Raw genomic sequence first — 15,594 nt, forward strand, 5'->3', positions numbered from 1 at the left:
CTCCTGTGCTGGCACTGCCAGAATTGAATGTATTTCAAGCAGCCGTGTTGCACACTGTGCCTGCACGGTGGCCAAACATTCCAGTGTCTTTTGTTCCACACTGAACACAAACACCTCCTGCCTGGCTTTAACCATTTCTGCTGCCTGAGCATCCTGTGTGCTGCCAGCTGCTCCGTGGGGTTCATCGATCTTCCCCTGCTGGCACCAGCAGTTAGTTAACTTGTACACTGGAAAGGCTCTGCAGCCTTTATTCCTGAAAGCTTTTATTCCTGAAGTTGGAAAATAAATGTCTGAACATGCACTATCCACCAAAAAACCCCAGAAGAGACACATTACTGCAAATGCGGGAGGTTGAGTGGCCTGCTAAGAGCAGCTTTCTTTTCAGTTTATGTTATTGATATACTCCAGAAGTTTTTTTGTGCCAGGGAGAGCTCACCTGTCCCGTTTCATACTGCAGCACATCAACCATTAGGGCAAATTCTCGAGAAACTCTGGAAAAATGGGACGTGGCAGAGTGGCTGCAGTAGCAATAAGTTGTGTTGGCTGTAGTTTTGTCACCAGGCTCAGTGTCTTTCGGCAAATGTCTTGTCAAAAGGAGGCAAGCCAGAGGGAGGCATAAAGCACTCAGAATGCCACTTAAAGCCACTTTTGTTATGGGATCTGAAGCCCAGGGGAACTGTGGGTCTGGGTTGGTCCTTACCTGGGCTCTCAGGTGGGTTGGTCTCTGCCTTCCTCAGCCTGGCCCACCCCAATAGCTGGCAATAGAGATATCATGAATGAAGTCAAAATTGGTGACAAGAACTCATAATTGTGAATCTTAAAGAGAAAAAAAAAAAAAAAAGGGTTACCAAATACTACCTTGCAGCAGTGCTGTCTGGATGCCAGGTAATGCATCTTTTGAGATTTTGGCCTCATTTAGCTGAAGACTCACTCCCAGACTGGTGGAGCTTTTGTCTTACAGCTTTAAGAGAAAAGTGGCAGGGAAATGTTATCTGAAATGTGCCACTTGGGCCATACCTGTCATGCAGAGCAGGGTGGGAAACAATAATTCTGAAGTAACTCTGAGGCAAGTGCAAGCCATGCCGGCTTTGCAAGCCATGCCAGCTTTGCATTTTCAGGGATTTTAGTTGTCACCTCTCCCTTCTGCTTCTCCCTCACCTCTGACCAAGGACAGCCTGTTCATCCACCATTGCAGCCCGTGCCAAAGCCTCTGTCTGCCCCTTCTGTGGCAGCTGACAGGAATTTTATCTGTTGGGTCCTGCTGATGGCCAGTGTGGGATTTCACTGGTGGAGCTCAGCAGTCCACGAGTCACTGAAACCATGGATCCATTAAGGCTGGAAAAGGCCTCTTGGATCAGGTCCAGCTGTCAGCCAGCACCACCAGCATGTTCACCTCAACCAAGTCCTCAAGTGCCACATCCACGCTTTGTTTGAACACTTCCAGGCATGGGGACTCCATCTCTTCCCAGCAGCCCAGTGCTGGGGCTTGGCAGCCCCTTCCATGAAGAAATTTTTCCAGATATCCAATCTAAGCCTTCCCTGGCACAGCTTGAGGCCATTTCCTCTACTCCTTTCACTGGTTCCCTGGAAGGAGAGACTGACTACCCACCTGACTGAAGATGATAAAACCAGGGGAGAAGCTTCAATCAGAGCTCAGTCAGAGGTAAACCGGGACAGCCATCAGCTGTCCCAGGAACTGCTGCTCTGGGTTCACCCAGCTCCCTTCTGGGGCTGGGGCTGTGTCACTGTTGGACACAAAATTAGTACACAGAAGCTTGGTAAGTTCAAAGGAGAAAAGGAGAAAGTTTTATTCAAACATCTGGTATTTATAGAATTCCAAAGGTGACCGTGGATTGGAGGATGGAATTACCACCTCTCCAACCACACTGGTCTAAAGATCAATCAATCATTTCTCTCCACCCACAGAGAAATATGTAAACTATTCTGTTTATACATGAAATTGTGTAGGAACTCTGACTCTCAAATACGTAAACATTTTCAGAAGGCTAAAGAAGTTTTATGATGACTTTAACACTTTCAAAAGAACTATAAAAGAAAACTTAACACTTTTAAAAATCAGGGCAGCAGGGCTGAGTTTCCCTTCCCCTCTGTGGAGCTGGCACTGCTTTTCCTCTTCTGGCTGGCCATGCCTGGTGGCTCGTGCTGCCAGGAGAGGTTTGTTGCACACCTGTGGGAGTCCAAAGGTGTGAGACTGGCACGCTGGCAGCCCCGTGCCTGGATCCTGCCAGCTGGCTGCGGGAGAGCCTCGGTGGCTCTGCCAAAACCTGCTGAGGGCACGACGCCGTGACTTAGCAGGAGCAGGCTGTCCCCACCCGGGGTGAGTCACTGGGAACGCGGGCTCTGGGATGTTGGCTCCTGGCTGAGGGCGTGCTCCACTCACAGCCCGTGTTTCTGCACTGCTGCCTGGTTGCTGGGGTGCTTAGAGGCTCCTCTTGCCTTCCTGTTGGTTGGTGGCCAGGAGAACTAGCTGGCATGGGGATGGATTAAGATACACTTTGAGAATTGGTGTCTGAAAAGTAGAGAGAGCTGGAAATTATCTTGTCAGGCCGCTGCTGCTGAAAGCGTCTCAAAGTCATGGCTACATCAAAATGTTACATGTGACTTGGCTGAGGTTTTTTCCTCAAACCAATTACCCTGAGCCTAGAAGGAATTAAGATGTTTGTGCCTGACAGTGGAGGGAAGTAATGGTGTGGTGTGTCTTTGTTGGAAGTACAAAAGTGGGGTATGGCAATTATTTAGCCTCTGTCCTCATCTGGTATAAACTTGAACTGAGTATCTTAAATTGAAATGTGTTTTGATGGTGTTTCCTGATGTCAAGAGAACTGCAAGGTATAAATTTATTGTTGTACTTGTGTATGGGATTTTCTGTGCCTGCTTTCAGCTGTGATTCATGGAAGCCAGGGCAGAGTCTGGGAAGCTTAAGTTGATCTTACTTAAAAACACACTCAATTATGTCCTTACAGCTTTACCCAAGAGCTCGGGTATTTTGGGAGCTTGTAGCAAATCCTGCAGTGAAAACTCTGCCCTTCCCAAAGTCTGCAGCCAAATTGCAGAGTTGCTGGGTTTGCTGTGTGCTGATGATGCCCCGGGGAGCGAATCCCACTGCGGCAGAGGCGCTTGGCCCTGGAGCCAGCAAACCTTTTCCTGGAGGGATGTAGGTCTGAAAATGAGCTCCTCTTACCGCCTTGGCCCTTCCTTTGCCTTGCAGCTCAAGCATGTTGAACAGATTAAGTATTTGGGACGTATCTGGTGGGTACCATGCTGGGAAGGACTGGCTATTTCGTGGTGACTCGTGCAACGTCTTTTGTGTGAGTTATTGGTTTTGCAAGCGGGAAAAGGCATTTGGAAGAGTCTGTGCTCTCTGCAAGGCTCAAGAGCTGCATGAGATGGTTCACGCTCAGGTTCTCCGTGCAAAGTCCCGTGCCCTGGAGGTGTCTGGTGAAGTACCTCTGCACTTCAGATCAGTGACCTCGCAGTGTCACAGGATTTAGGGATGAGTCGCTGGTGAGAGTCTGATGTCAGACATGCTTTGTATTGTTGTTGTCAAAATTTGAACCAGGTGCTGGGAGTTGTGTGAAAATACTGATACTCATATAATTGCATAGAGAATCAAGTGACTTCTTCTGTGCCCCAGTTTTAGGATGCTTCATTTTACAACTTCAGTATTTTTAATGCATTTTGAGTGCAGAGGAATCTTTCTGATTAACTGTGTTTTAAAAGAAATTTTCACAAGTTGACTGTGTTTTAATGAGCAAAATATCAAATGCTTGAGTGAAGGAGCTGGGAGGGAAAATTAAATATACAGTATGAGGAGCTGATACTCAGCCAATGCCTGTTAATAGTTCTCCAGACAGATGTCCAGCAGCAGAGGTTGGGTGTTGTGTAAGAAATGGGCTTCCCGGAGTCTCAGGATGAAGGAGGAAGCAGTGCTTCCTGCAGAGGCTCAGTTCCTGCTGTCTCTGCAGGCCTCTGGGGATGTTCTGGAGATGTCCAGCGTCCCCCATGTTTTCTCTGGGAAGTGTCACAGTTGTGTGTCACTCACTGTTACTTTCCTAGCCCAGAAGAAATCCAGTCTCTGTAACGTAGGTGGCCACAGGGCGAGGGACCAGCGACACGGGGGAAGAGGGTGCAAGCAGCTGACGGGAAAATGGATTAACTCAGGGAAGCTTATCTTTTATTGACTTTGCTGCTCTGGCTCCCCCCAGGGATGAGAAGAACCAGTCCATCATCGTGAGCGGGGAGTCGGGGGCGGGCAAGACCGTCTCAGCCAAATACGCCATGCGCTTCTTCGCCACCGTCGGGGGCTCCGCCAGCGAGACCAACATCGAAGCCAAAGTCCTGGCCTCCAGCCCCATCATGGAGGTAACCGCTGCTCCCTTTCCTTTGTCCTGATCACTCTGTCTCTCTGTAAGTCGCAAGGACAGTGAGAGCCCCCGGGGACTTGAGGGAAAGGTCTGGTTTACAGCGTAACAGCGTCCTGGAACTGGACTGAAATGCAGAGATGCACCAACAGCCTCCATTTAGAACACCCCGATTGAACCTGTATTTGATGGTCTTAAAGCTGAGCCTGAGTATCCCCAACACATGTCTAGGAGCTGGGCTTTGATGGGGCTCCAGTGTGGAGAGCCCAAGCAGAGCAGCTGGCACTGTTAGTGTTTTATCACCTTCTTCCTCTGTCACTGCATGGTGCCCCCTAATCTCCTCCTTTTCTTGTGCAAACATGGGATAGAGAAGGAAGGGATTAATCTGTTTGAGATATTTAAATTCATTTTTATTTTTGTTAGTTTTCTGTTGCTATCAATCACGTACTGGCCTCTTCCCCTAGGCAACAGCAATGGGACAAAAGGAACGTAGTCTTAAGCTGTGCCACAGGTGGTTTAGGCTGGACATTACCAGGAATTTCTTCATGGAAAGGGTGGTCAGGCATTGGAAGGAGCTGCCCAGGGAGGTGTTGGAGTCCCAGCCCATCCCTGGAAGTGTCCAAGGAAAGCTTGGACATGGCACTGAGTGCTCTGGGCTGGTGACAAGGTGGGCATCAAGCACAAGTTGGACTCAATGGGCTGGGAGGGCTTTTCCAACCCAAATGATGAGTCTTGTTATTGGGAAATCCCTGCTCTGAAGGAAAAGAATTCTTCTTATACATAAAAAAGAAAGGGGAAAAGCAGCTTTGTTTCCTTTCACTGAAGCCAGATGCTGAACATGTATGTCTGAGTGCCTAAATCCCGTTTTCCAAACAGATTTTGGAGTCATGAAGTACCTTCACTTGATTTGGGCATTTTCAAAGTCCGTGAAGCTCTTCAGACTCGTGTGGCTTTCTTTTCAAGGCAGGAACCAGCAGTGCTGCTTTAGTGGAGCGTGGTGCTGTCCTGTGCTTAACCTTAGGCTTGGCTCAGCCTTCAGGGAGGCTCCCCATCACGGTGCCTTGTGCCAGATTGTCTGGCAGACAGAGAGGGGTGGCTGATCCGGGGTGAGACGCCGCCTGACAGGCAGCACGTGTGGTCTGACACCCTGCTGCCCTGCTGCTGGGGGTGAGCTGCAGTGTCCAGGCCAGTGGTGCTGCAGGTGAGCGGTAAGAAAAGCCAAGAGGTGTGTGGCTGATGGGGAAAACTGGCTGGTTTTCTGCAGGTTGACTCCTGGTAAACCTGCTAGTTTATTCCTTTCCTCACCCGTCTCCCCTGCCTCTGTGAAGTGTAGCTGCAATACCAGGGGGAGCACCTAAAACCATCCAAGAAAAAAAATTCATAGTGCACACTATTCTCCTGTATGACCCCAGAATTTTATTGCTCTAATTTTCCTGCCTGTGTTCAGTTCTGGCTGTAATTTCTAAGTGCTGAGGCCAGGCAACCTGCCTGTCTTTATTGGAAATTGATGAGAACATTGCCTATGCAGAAAAAAAAAAAAACCATAAAAGAAAACCTGCCTGGTTTGCAGGAAAACCCTGAGTTAAACGGGCTTGTTGGGGAAGGAGACCCCTCCAGGGTCATCCAGGGAATACTTCCATCCAGGGAAGCTGCTGGTGTTGACTCTGAACAAAGGTGGGGGCATCCTATAAGGTGGAGCAAGAATGTTGAGGCTTTTGGGATGTGGATGGTTTAATTACTGTACAAATACTTGTTGCTGTTTGTCTGCATTTTTCTTCCATAAAAACCCTGGAGACAGCACATTTTCAGTGAAGAGTCCTCCCCAAAGTCACATTGCTCCTCTGCCTTCTTCATCTGGGAAGGGGTTTTCCTCAAAACCTCCTGTGGCTGTTTATATAGCACTGATGGCAAATCGAAGCGTTTAAAAAAAAAAATTAAAAAATTCAATTAAAATTTAATGTTTAATTTTGTTTGTTTTATGCAGGCCATCGGAAATGCTAAAACAACAAGGAATGACAACAGCAGCCGCTTTGGGAAATACATTCAGATTGGCTTTGATAAAAGATACCACATCATTGGTGCCAACATGAGGACGTATCTTCTGGAAAAATCTCGGGTTGTATTTCAGGTGAGGAGTTTTGGGGCTTTTTCCTTTTTTTTCTTTCTATATATGGGTGCTATATTCCAGGAATTCAATAGTCTGGGTCTTTTCTATGGATAAGGAAAAAAAAAAATCTCTTTACAAATAGAACTACAGAATCATTTAGGTTGGAACTGACCTCTAAGACCGCCGAATCCAGCTGTCCCCCCAGCACTGCCACACCCATCACAGAATCATCATCATGGAATGGTTTGGGTTGGAAGAGATCGTAAAGATCACCTCATTCCACCCCTGCCATGGGCAGGGACACCTTCCACTGTCCCAGGCTGCTCCAAGCCCTGTCCAGCCTGGCCTTGGGCACTTCCAGGGATGCAGGGGCAGCCACAGCTGCTCTGGGCACCCTGTGCCAGGGCCTGCCCACCCTCCCAGCCAGCAATTCCTCCACAATATCTAACTTAAACCTACTCTTTGTCCAGGGGAAGCCATTACTCCTTGTCCTGTCCCTCCATGCTCTTGTACAAAGTCCCTTTCCATCTTCTTTGTGATCACATCCCCAAGTGCCACTCCCACACGGCTTTTAAACCCCTCCAGGGGTGGGGACTCCACCACTGCCCTGGGCAGCTGTGACAGGGCTGGACAGCCCTTTCCATGGAGGAATTGCTCCTAAACCTCCCCTGGCACAGCTTGAGGCTGCTTTCCCTTCTCCTGTCACTTTCTTGGTGGACACAGCTTCCAGATGTGTCTTTTAGAATCAGTCTTTGAGTTCTTTATGATTCCAGCCTGATGACTCTTGTCCTGGGCTAAGGTGTACCTGGGAGACTTGTTAGATAGAGAGCCAGGGAGAGCAAATGGCAGGCAGCAGTGTTCAGTTTTGAAGACGAAGAAGGGGCAGGAGAGGGGCTGAGAAGGTTGATGTCTCTGCCACAGCACATCCCTTGGGTTTCTTGTGCAGGCCCAGGAGAGGCTTCCTTAGTTTCTGCTTGGGATGTAGATCAGAAGCTACTGCAAAAATTTTGTCCTTACCCGAAAAAAAGAGTGCCCCAACTACAAAAATCTTAGAAACCTGACAACTTTGAGAAGCCACGAGGAGTAAACCACCTTCTTTTGTATTACTGTGGGTTTGCAACTCAGTGCTTGCTGCTTATTTTAGCCTGGTTACTCCAGAGAGGGATAAGATGTGGAAGGTTGTTGTAGATGTTGGTGAACTCAATGGGAAGAATGATGATGTCTAACTCTATTTTAGAAGGCTGAATGATTGCTTTATTATTATTATGTTATAATACATTAATATGCTATATAAAAGAGGATACTAAATACTACATGCTACTTTCTCTAACTATTGTCTCTAACTAACTCACAACTTGTGACCTTGTTCTCTAGAGCCTAGACAGAGGTGGATCTGATTGGTTGTCAGGCTTAAACAATCTACTATGATCTAACTAAGCACTTACTCTGGGTAAACAATTCTCTAAACACATTCTACAAGAGAAAACAAGGAGCAGAAATAGAAATTGTTTTCTCTTTCATTTCTCTCTGTGTACCTCAATAAAAAATCTTGAGAGAGAGAGAAATGTGCTTACCACAGAAGGTAATACAGAATTGTTGACTTTCTTTGCCAGGTGAGCAGTGTGTGTTGGTCAGGTTTGGCACCTCCTTTCCCCCGGGTGGCAAGGAAAATGTCCTTGTGTTGGTGTCACTGACAGGTCTTGGTGGTGGGAGGCAGGGGATGGGGCCAGGGTGGCCCTGGGCTCAGGGGGCAGCACTGTGAGGGTGGGAGCTCTGCTGTGACCCCTCTGTGCCTCTGGTAACTCGGCGTTTCCCCGCAGGCAGAGGACGAGCGCAACTACCACATCTTCTACCAGCTCTGTGCCTCCTCAAGCCTCCCAGAATTCAAAGACCTTGGACTCAGTAAGTGCTGGCACATCCCTGTGCCCTGCTGGCGGCTGCCTGGCTCTGAGGGCAGCAGGAGAGAGTGGTGGGGTCAGAAATGAGGGTCCCTGGGGGAGGCCTGTGTGCCCTGGGAGGAGGGGAGGGAGATGAGACCGAAGGGCTTCTGCTGCTGGGTGGAGCACGGGTTTGCTCACCCCATCACCAGGGATGTGGCAGCTTGGGTGAGGGTGGGGACACCCTGGCACAGGGTGCCCAGAGAATCTCTGGCTGCCCCTGGATCCCTGGGAGTGTCTGGGGCTGGGTTGGATGGAGCTTGAAGCAACCTGGGAAAGTGGAAGGTGTCCCTTTAAGGTCCCATGGAGTTTTGTGATTCCGTGGAAATTGTCAGCAGAGCTGCAGTGAAACTACATTGCTGTGGTGTGTGCCAGCTGATGCGGGGAGGCCATGTGTTAATGTTGTACCAACCTTGCATAAGGTGTGCGTTTTAAATGTGAGTGTGGACTGATCTGGCCAGTGTCTTGGCAGGAGTGGTTGAGTCCTTTGAACTTGTTATGTTTATTTCTTTTAAATGGCTAACTCCTGGAATGAGTTGTGGTTTTTTTCCCCCAGGATTCGCAGCAAAACCTGTGTAGAACACCTGATTCAGAGGGTTTGCACTCGCAGCAGGTGGTGCAGCGATGAATTTTAATTCTTTTTTTATCTTGAATATTTGCTGTTGCTTAGAGAGAAAAGCAAGGTTTAAACCAGGCTTTTTACCTATTTTGAATAGGGAGCAAGGCAGGTTCTGATCCCACCATAGGGTCTTGCAGAAGTTGCCATCCACACTGCAGAGGAATGGCAGATGAAGAGAGGGGATTTCAGTTTCTAGGTAATGCTTGTCTTAATGACTTTTTGGGTCACTGTAGGCACATTGCCCACACAGTGCACATCACGTGGACCATTTTCAAGAGTTTATGCCATACTTACGTGCTTCATTTTTAAAAACATACCCTGGGTAATGATGATGTTTGCTGGCATCTTAAAATTCAGACACAAACTCTTTCAGCTCCATCTGGGAGATGAGTTGACGTGTGAGAGCTCCAGCTGTGGAACCACTGCTCTCTTCTTGGGAACATGTGGATCAGGGGAAATACCAGTCTTACTCATCCACAGCTCTCTAAAAGCATCGTCTGTGTTTGTGGTGAGTGTCAGGAGTGCAGGCTGAGAGGCCTTTGCTGTCCTGGTGCATCACCCAGGACACGTTTGTGCAGTCGTGACTGTGGCTCTCAGCTCCAGCATCTCAGGGATGAATGTGTAATGGCAGCAGCTGGCGGTGCAGGACGAGTGGGTGCCAGGGCCATTAGCTGCAAGGAAGCCTTCTTGGGTCATTTCTAATCAAAATCTGGTGCCAGTGCCTGTCAGTCTCCAGCTGCTCTCTGTGGCACTTTGCATTTGCCGTGTCACAGCGTGCACAGGTGTCCACTGGGTGTTGGAGAAGAAACAGTTTTTCCAAAGGTGAAGATGCGTGCCCTTAGTGTTTCCTGCCCTCTCACCCTGAAATAGCTGGAAAAAGCCTCCCCAAAGTGTTTGGGGGAGCTGTCAGATGTGGGGCCGCTCAGGCTTGGTGGGGACAGGGGTGTGGGTCCGTGAGCTGCTCCTGTCGGTGTGACACAGGCTCTGCCCTTGCCTGTGGGATTTCTGGTGCTGGGCAGTGGGTGCAGAGGTGCACAATTCACTTGTTTGTCTTTCTTTTGAGTGATGTTTTTCTTTTCCAGCTTTGCCTTGGATTTACTGGCCTGCTTGAAGATGTCAGAACTCAGATTTATTTCCTTGTGTGAGCTGTACTTACCTGTCAATCTTGTCTTCCCAAGGCTTATACAAAACAAGAGGTGTCTTGATGTGAAAATCCACTTTTTATTTATTACTCATGGAGGAGGATGTATATTTTTCCATCTAAAAACCAAGAGCTATTGCTTCTCCTTTGGGTCTTACACATACAGAGAATTGTTATTACTTCCTTTTATGTTGCAAGATGCTGGAAAACAGAAAGAGTCTCTAAACATACATGAGCCCAGCAGAGCGAACCAGTGTTGGCTTCAGTCTGCGTGATCCTAAAGGCTTAATTTTAAACTAGAAAGTAAATATTTGACTTTAAATGGTAATGTGCAAGTGCCTTTTGAAGTGTGGTGTCTAGCCTAATGATGCCTGGGCAGTGGTGCAAGGCAGAAATGTGTTTTATTTGTTTGCAGTGAATCAAAGGGTTTGTGTGGGTAAAACAACTACGGAGATCTTGAAATACAGAGATTGGAGTCAGCTATACCAGGGATGACTTGAGGCAGAAACAGATCCCAGTGTGAATGTTTAAAATAAGCTGACGTCCTGGTCCCATCAGCCACCACCAGCCCTGGCTGCATCTTGCAGGGTGATGTGCAGCAGCACCGAGCTGTGAGTGCTCCACCGTGGGCTGGGTGAGCTCCTGGTGTGCTGGGGGACCAGGAGGGACACTGTCTGCCTGACCCCAACCAGCATTTTCTGCCCCTCCTTCCTGATGCTCCAGCAATGAGTGGAATTACCGAAATCTCTGGGTCGCAGGGCTTTGTATGCCAAAAAGAATCAAATGCTTTTTCTTTACAGCCTGAAAGTACAGCTAATGCAGAAGCCTGTGGGAGGCCTGGGAAGGGAGGGGGAGCTTCTGGTGGCAATTTGTGTCAAGAAGAGTGCAGATTGCAGTGATTTTAAAGGTTACCACTAGGCTGGTGTGGAACACAGTAGGCTTTTTCTCTGTATTCACCACGCTTGGGAAATATGTTTGTGTGTGTTGATGAGTGGGTTTTGGCAAATGACTCCTACTCAGTTCAAAACAGGCCGAGGCTGGTGCTGGGAACTGATTCTGGGTTGGGTGGGGAGGCTGTCCAGGGGCTGGGCTCCCCCAGCCCTTGCAGGGAAAAGCTCTGGCTCTGCCAGGGCTCAGCCAGCAGCCGTGGGCACACATCTCACTGCTCTGGGCTTCATGGGGGATTACCTGTGCAGCTTTCTTAAGTGGACACAGATCCTGCAATCTCTTGTTGTATTTGCATTGGAAACGCCTCTCAGCCTCCACAGGATTTATTGGTGTCATCCTGGAGTAACTTTGCTAAAAAGCACAGATGTTCAAGTGGTGTAATGCAGGCACCGTGAGCTGTTCTCCATTCCCTTTGCTCCCAAGGATTAAGGCTTTGTGTAGGAAAGGTGTTAAAACACCTGAATCAGTCGTGGATGTGTAAAACAGGATGAGGAGTTACTGGAAGTAGTCACCTGAGTGTTTGAAATGGTCTTCCCCCATGTGATGGAGCTGTTACTAGAATCCCAAATACACCACAGCACTGCCCTGACTGAACTTGCTGTGCATGGAGAAGAGGTTTCATCACTGCAAGAAGCAGCTACAGCCACTTACCAAGGTCCTGCTTCATCCACCCCTGAGCAAACTGCGGTTCAAAGGACGCAGGTGCCCTTCGGGAGTGGGGCACAGGGAGCATCCCAGTGCCTGTTCTGGGGAGTGCTGCAGTGGGGTGTGGATACAACAGTCTGGTCAGAGGGAGGGAAAGATTTCCCAGAGAGAGAGAGGGGTAAGATTTCCCATGAATTGGTCTGGGAGGTTTTAGGGAGGTGGAGAGAAAGAATTGTAAACTGTCTGCAGGTGGTGTTTTGAACAAGTTATTTTTGTCACAAGATGTTTACCAAACAGTGTCTCCTTAGGTAGCCAGTCATGTGAAATGTGCTGATTAAATGACCAATCAGGTCACCCTGTATTGGACCAGGGTATAAAAGGAGGTGCTCCAATAAACTCGGGACTTCTAACCTCTTAGCCTTCTGACCTGGAGCCTAAGTCGCTTATTATCCATTCCTGACTCAGCGGTGACAGTGGGGAGGACTGCTTGCTGATCTGTTTCTCTTCTTTCTTCTCTCCTAGCGTGTGCTGAAGACTTTTTCTACACTTCTCAGGGAGGTGACACGTCCATTGATGGCATGGACGATGCTGATGACTTTGAGAAAACCAGACATGCCTTCACCCTGCTTGGTAAGGAGTTGCTCTGCTTGAAGCCTGCCCAGCAGAAGTCTCACAATTGTTTTCAGTGTTTTGCCTGAATTATAACGTTCTTGTTGACCTAGTTAGCTTTACTTTTTTCTTTAGTATGAGCTGCAGAAGTGTTTCTAGCAGCTGTCTGTGAAGCAGCAGTGAAATTGAGAGGGATGTAGAACTTAGGAGAAACCATTCTGAGGTCAAAGCAGGGCTGCAGTATTGACTTGCTATTTTTTACCCTGCTTGCGAGCAGGCAAAAAGGCTGTTACTGTGCAGTTCAGCCTGTGTTGTGGTTGAGGGTGATGTAACTTGTTGGATCACAGCGCTGTACCCAGTAGCTGATTCCTGGAAATAATGAGCTGAGTGCGTCCCTGCTGTGCAGAGCCCCCATCCGCTCGGCAGCTGCAGAAAGCTGTGGCTGTGTCCAGCCCCCGTGCTGGCAGTGGGGGAGCAGAGCTTTCCTCTTTGAAAGGAAAAACAATCTGGGAGGGAAAACTTGCCCAGTGTGTTTGTGTTTATCTGGAACCAAGTTTATAAATCCTGGTGAGTCTTGGTACCGGTCAGGCTGGGAGAAGGGCTCATGATATTTACAGTTGCCTCTGAAATCCCCTGACCAGCCGTGCCTGCAGTGAGGGTGGGGACTCACTGCAAGCTGTAGAACTGCAATTGTTTCCTCAAAATTTGTCCTCTTTGTGGTTTATATGGGCCTCATCTCTTTCTCTTTGTGGTCTTGTCTTTACCCTCCTCTTGCTCAGCTTGTGTGAGTTCTGTTAACTACTCAAAAAATATGATTCCTGGTTGCTCTGAACTTGCCCACAGGACTCTAATCCCAGAGAACTCTCTCCCCATTCCCCTGGCCTGTGTAGTCTCTCTTTGGTCCCCTTCTCTGGCTCACCAAGCAGCTCCCCTGTCTCCTTGGTCCCTGGGAAGCCCTGTGAGAGCATCTTCCTCTGGGGCCAGTCTGACGGCGATTTTCTGTTCTTCACGTGCTCCTCTGTCTCTGCTTTTCCTCATTTTCCTTCAGTGTTTCCTAGCTCTGCTTCTGTTCATGGCCTGGTGAAACTGCTACTAGAGTTTCCAGTCTTGCCTTTTTGGGTGTAGCAAGAAGTCAAATTTGTCTGCAAATCCCCAGTCTTAGCCAGGCTTAACTCCAGTTAAGAGATCCAAGTAAGAGCAGAGCATTGCTCCTTTTAGTAACCTTGAAACAGTGCTCACTGTGCTGATAACAGAAAAGTCCTCAGAGAGAGAAAGGGAAGCTCTGGATAATTCAGAAACCAGCAGGTGATGTCTCAGACCTTGGGTGGATAATCAGGACACCAGCCCTGAGCACAAAAGGGACACAGAAACCCAGCTGGGATGTTAAAAAAATGCAAGATACGGCAGCAAGGTGTGGGCTGCTGCTGAGCAAAGCTCCTGCTGGGAATGCCTGCAAATCCTGGGAATGCCTGTAAAGAAAAATAGATAAAGCAATATGTAAATAAAATAAATAAAGCAATCTTAAAACATATTACACCCCCAGTAAAGACCCACAAGTGTCTCTTGTGGAGACGCTGGGGATGGTAAGACAGAGCTCCCCATCACCTCCCTGGTGACTCGCTGCATCCAGCTGTGCCACCAGTGTGGAGGCGTTGTGCAGGGCTTTAATTTCCCCTTCTTTTTGTGGGATGTTGGCAATAAGGGTAATTTGTAATTCGTGTGCTTTGGTTGTCAGCAGACTGTGATGACAGACAAGCGACTCCTTGTTCTGTGAAAGCTGCAGAGCCCCTGTAACTCTCATCCTGTTTGTTCACTGTGCAGCAGCATCCTTGGGCTTGTGTGTATTAAACCCATCAGTGTTAAAACTGAGAGTTTATGGTGTATTTATGGGAAGCAGCCTCATGATTCTGAAAACAAACTGCCTCAGAAGGAAACCAAACGCTCCAAGCACCTTCAAATAAACTTAAAACTGTGTTTCATTTTCCGTTGTGACAATCAGCTATCAACTGTTCCCGCAGGAGTGAAGGAGTCTCATCAGATGACCATTTTTAGGATAATTGCTGCCATTCTGCACCTGGGGAACTTGAAAATCCAAGGGGAACGAGACGGGGAGGTCTGCAGTGTATCGGTAGGTCACCCTCAGGAGCGGGCGTGTGGGGAGCTTGGTGTGCTCAGGAGTCAGGCCGTGCTCATGTGCTGGGCTTCATGGCCGTGCCCTTGGCTGGAAAGCCCTTTTCCTCCTGGTTTTCCTGGCCTTTTTTTGAAAACACACCATAAGCCCCTAGTTGCTTTGTTTGTCCTGGGAAATAATGCATTATTCCTCCTCTCTAGCCAGCCTGCAAGCGAGGCTGTTCAAAAATTGCTTACATCCCTGACATCCCAGCCCACCTTAACTCTTCCTGCTTCCTTAGAACGCCAGTGCAGGGTCCTGGGGACTTGTGACACTGATGGTGACACCAGCACAAGGCGTGATGCTTTGCAACCACTTTCCTCCAGGCAAAGCCACGGAGCTGCTGCTTGTAACGTGGCCAAAGGAGCACTGCGTGGTTAATTAGCAAAAATAAGTAACACTAAGGATGCCTTAGAGGGGGTTTTTCTGCTTCTGTGTTTGTTCAGAGGTGGGGAAAGGTAAAGCAATTGCGTGGAAAATACAGTCCTGTAAATTATCATTGTATCCCAGGCTGGGTCGTTCGTTCCTAATTAAAGTATTAAAAGGGCTCTGCACACACTTCAGTGTTACCCTAGAGATAATGTGGTGTTCAATGAGTCAGATGCTGGGGGTAATTTACTTGATATTTGGCAACGTGGATATGTGAAAGCTGCCTGCTTCAGCGATGTTGAGTTCTGTTAATGAAGTTCATGTTGTTTAATTACCTTCAAATAGAATTGCAAGGTATTAAATCAATTCTGGTACTACCTTGACTCTGGTCAAAAAGGTATCGTAGCAATAAAACATACTAGAATTGTTGTAAAATGCACTTTTTTTTTTTCTGCATCCCCAACCCATCCAGCATTTCTAAGTATGCTTACCTAACTGGAAACAATTTTCTCCCTATAGATATGTATTATTACACAGGGAAAGGGGAAATTGTTTTCTTGTTTTCCAAAAGGCAGTGCCTTCTATCTGACCGTAACAGAGACTCAGAACTGCTTTATCTTAATTTCAGAGAGGAGGGGGTGAAATACATTTCACTAAAGAAAATAAA

The 15,594-nt window shown here is 48.1% G+C and overlaps 1 protein-coding gene across 1 annotated transcript in view; it reads left to right on the forward strand.

Annotated features, from left to right (window-relative positions):
• MYO5B (myosin VB) overlaps positions 1–15,594 on the forward strand; it is a 148,662-nt gene that overhangs the window by 50,447 nt on the left and 82,621 nt on the right. Inside the window, exons 5-9 of the mRNA XM_054003809.1 lie at positions 4,227–4,383; positions 6,367–6,510; positions 8,310–8,391; positions 12,302–12,409; positions 14,407–14,516. Of these exons, the coding sequence (XP_053859784.1) occupies positions 4,227–4,383; positions 6,367–6,510; positions 8,310–8,391; positions 12,302–12,409; positions 14,407–14,516 (601 nt within the window). The remainder of the gene's footprint in view (positions 1–4,226; positions 4,384–6,366; positions 6,511–8,309; positions 8,392–12,301; positions 12,410–14,406; positions 14,517–15,594) is intronic.

Source organism: Vidua macroura, chromosome Z, assembly GCF_024509145.1.
Source record: "Vidua macroura isolate BioBank_ID:100142 chromosome Z, ASM2450914v1, whole genome shotgun sequence".
NCBI classification, from domain to species: Eukaryota; Metazoa; Chordata; class Aves; order Passeriformes; family Viduidae; genus Vidua; species Vidua macroura.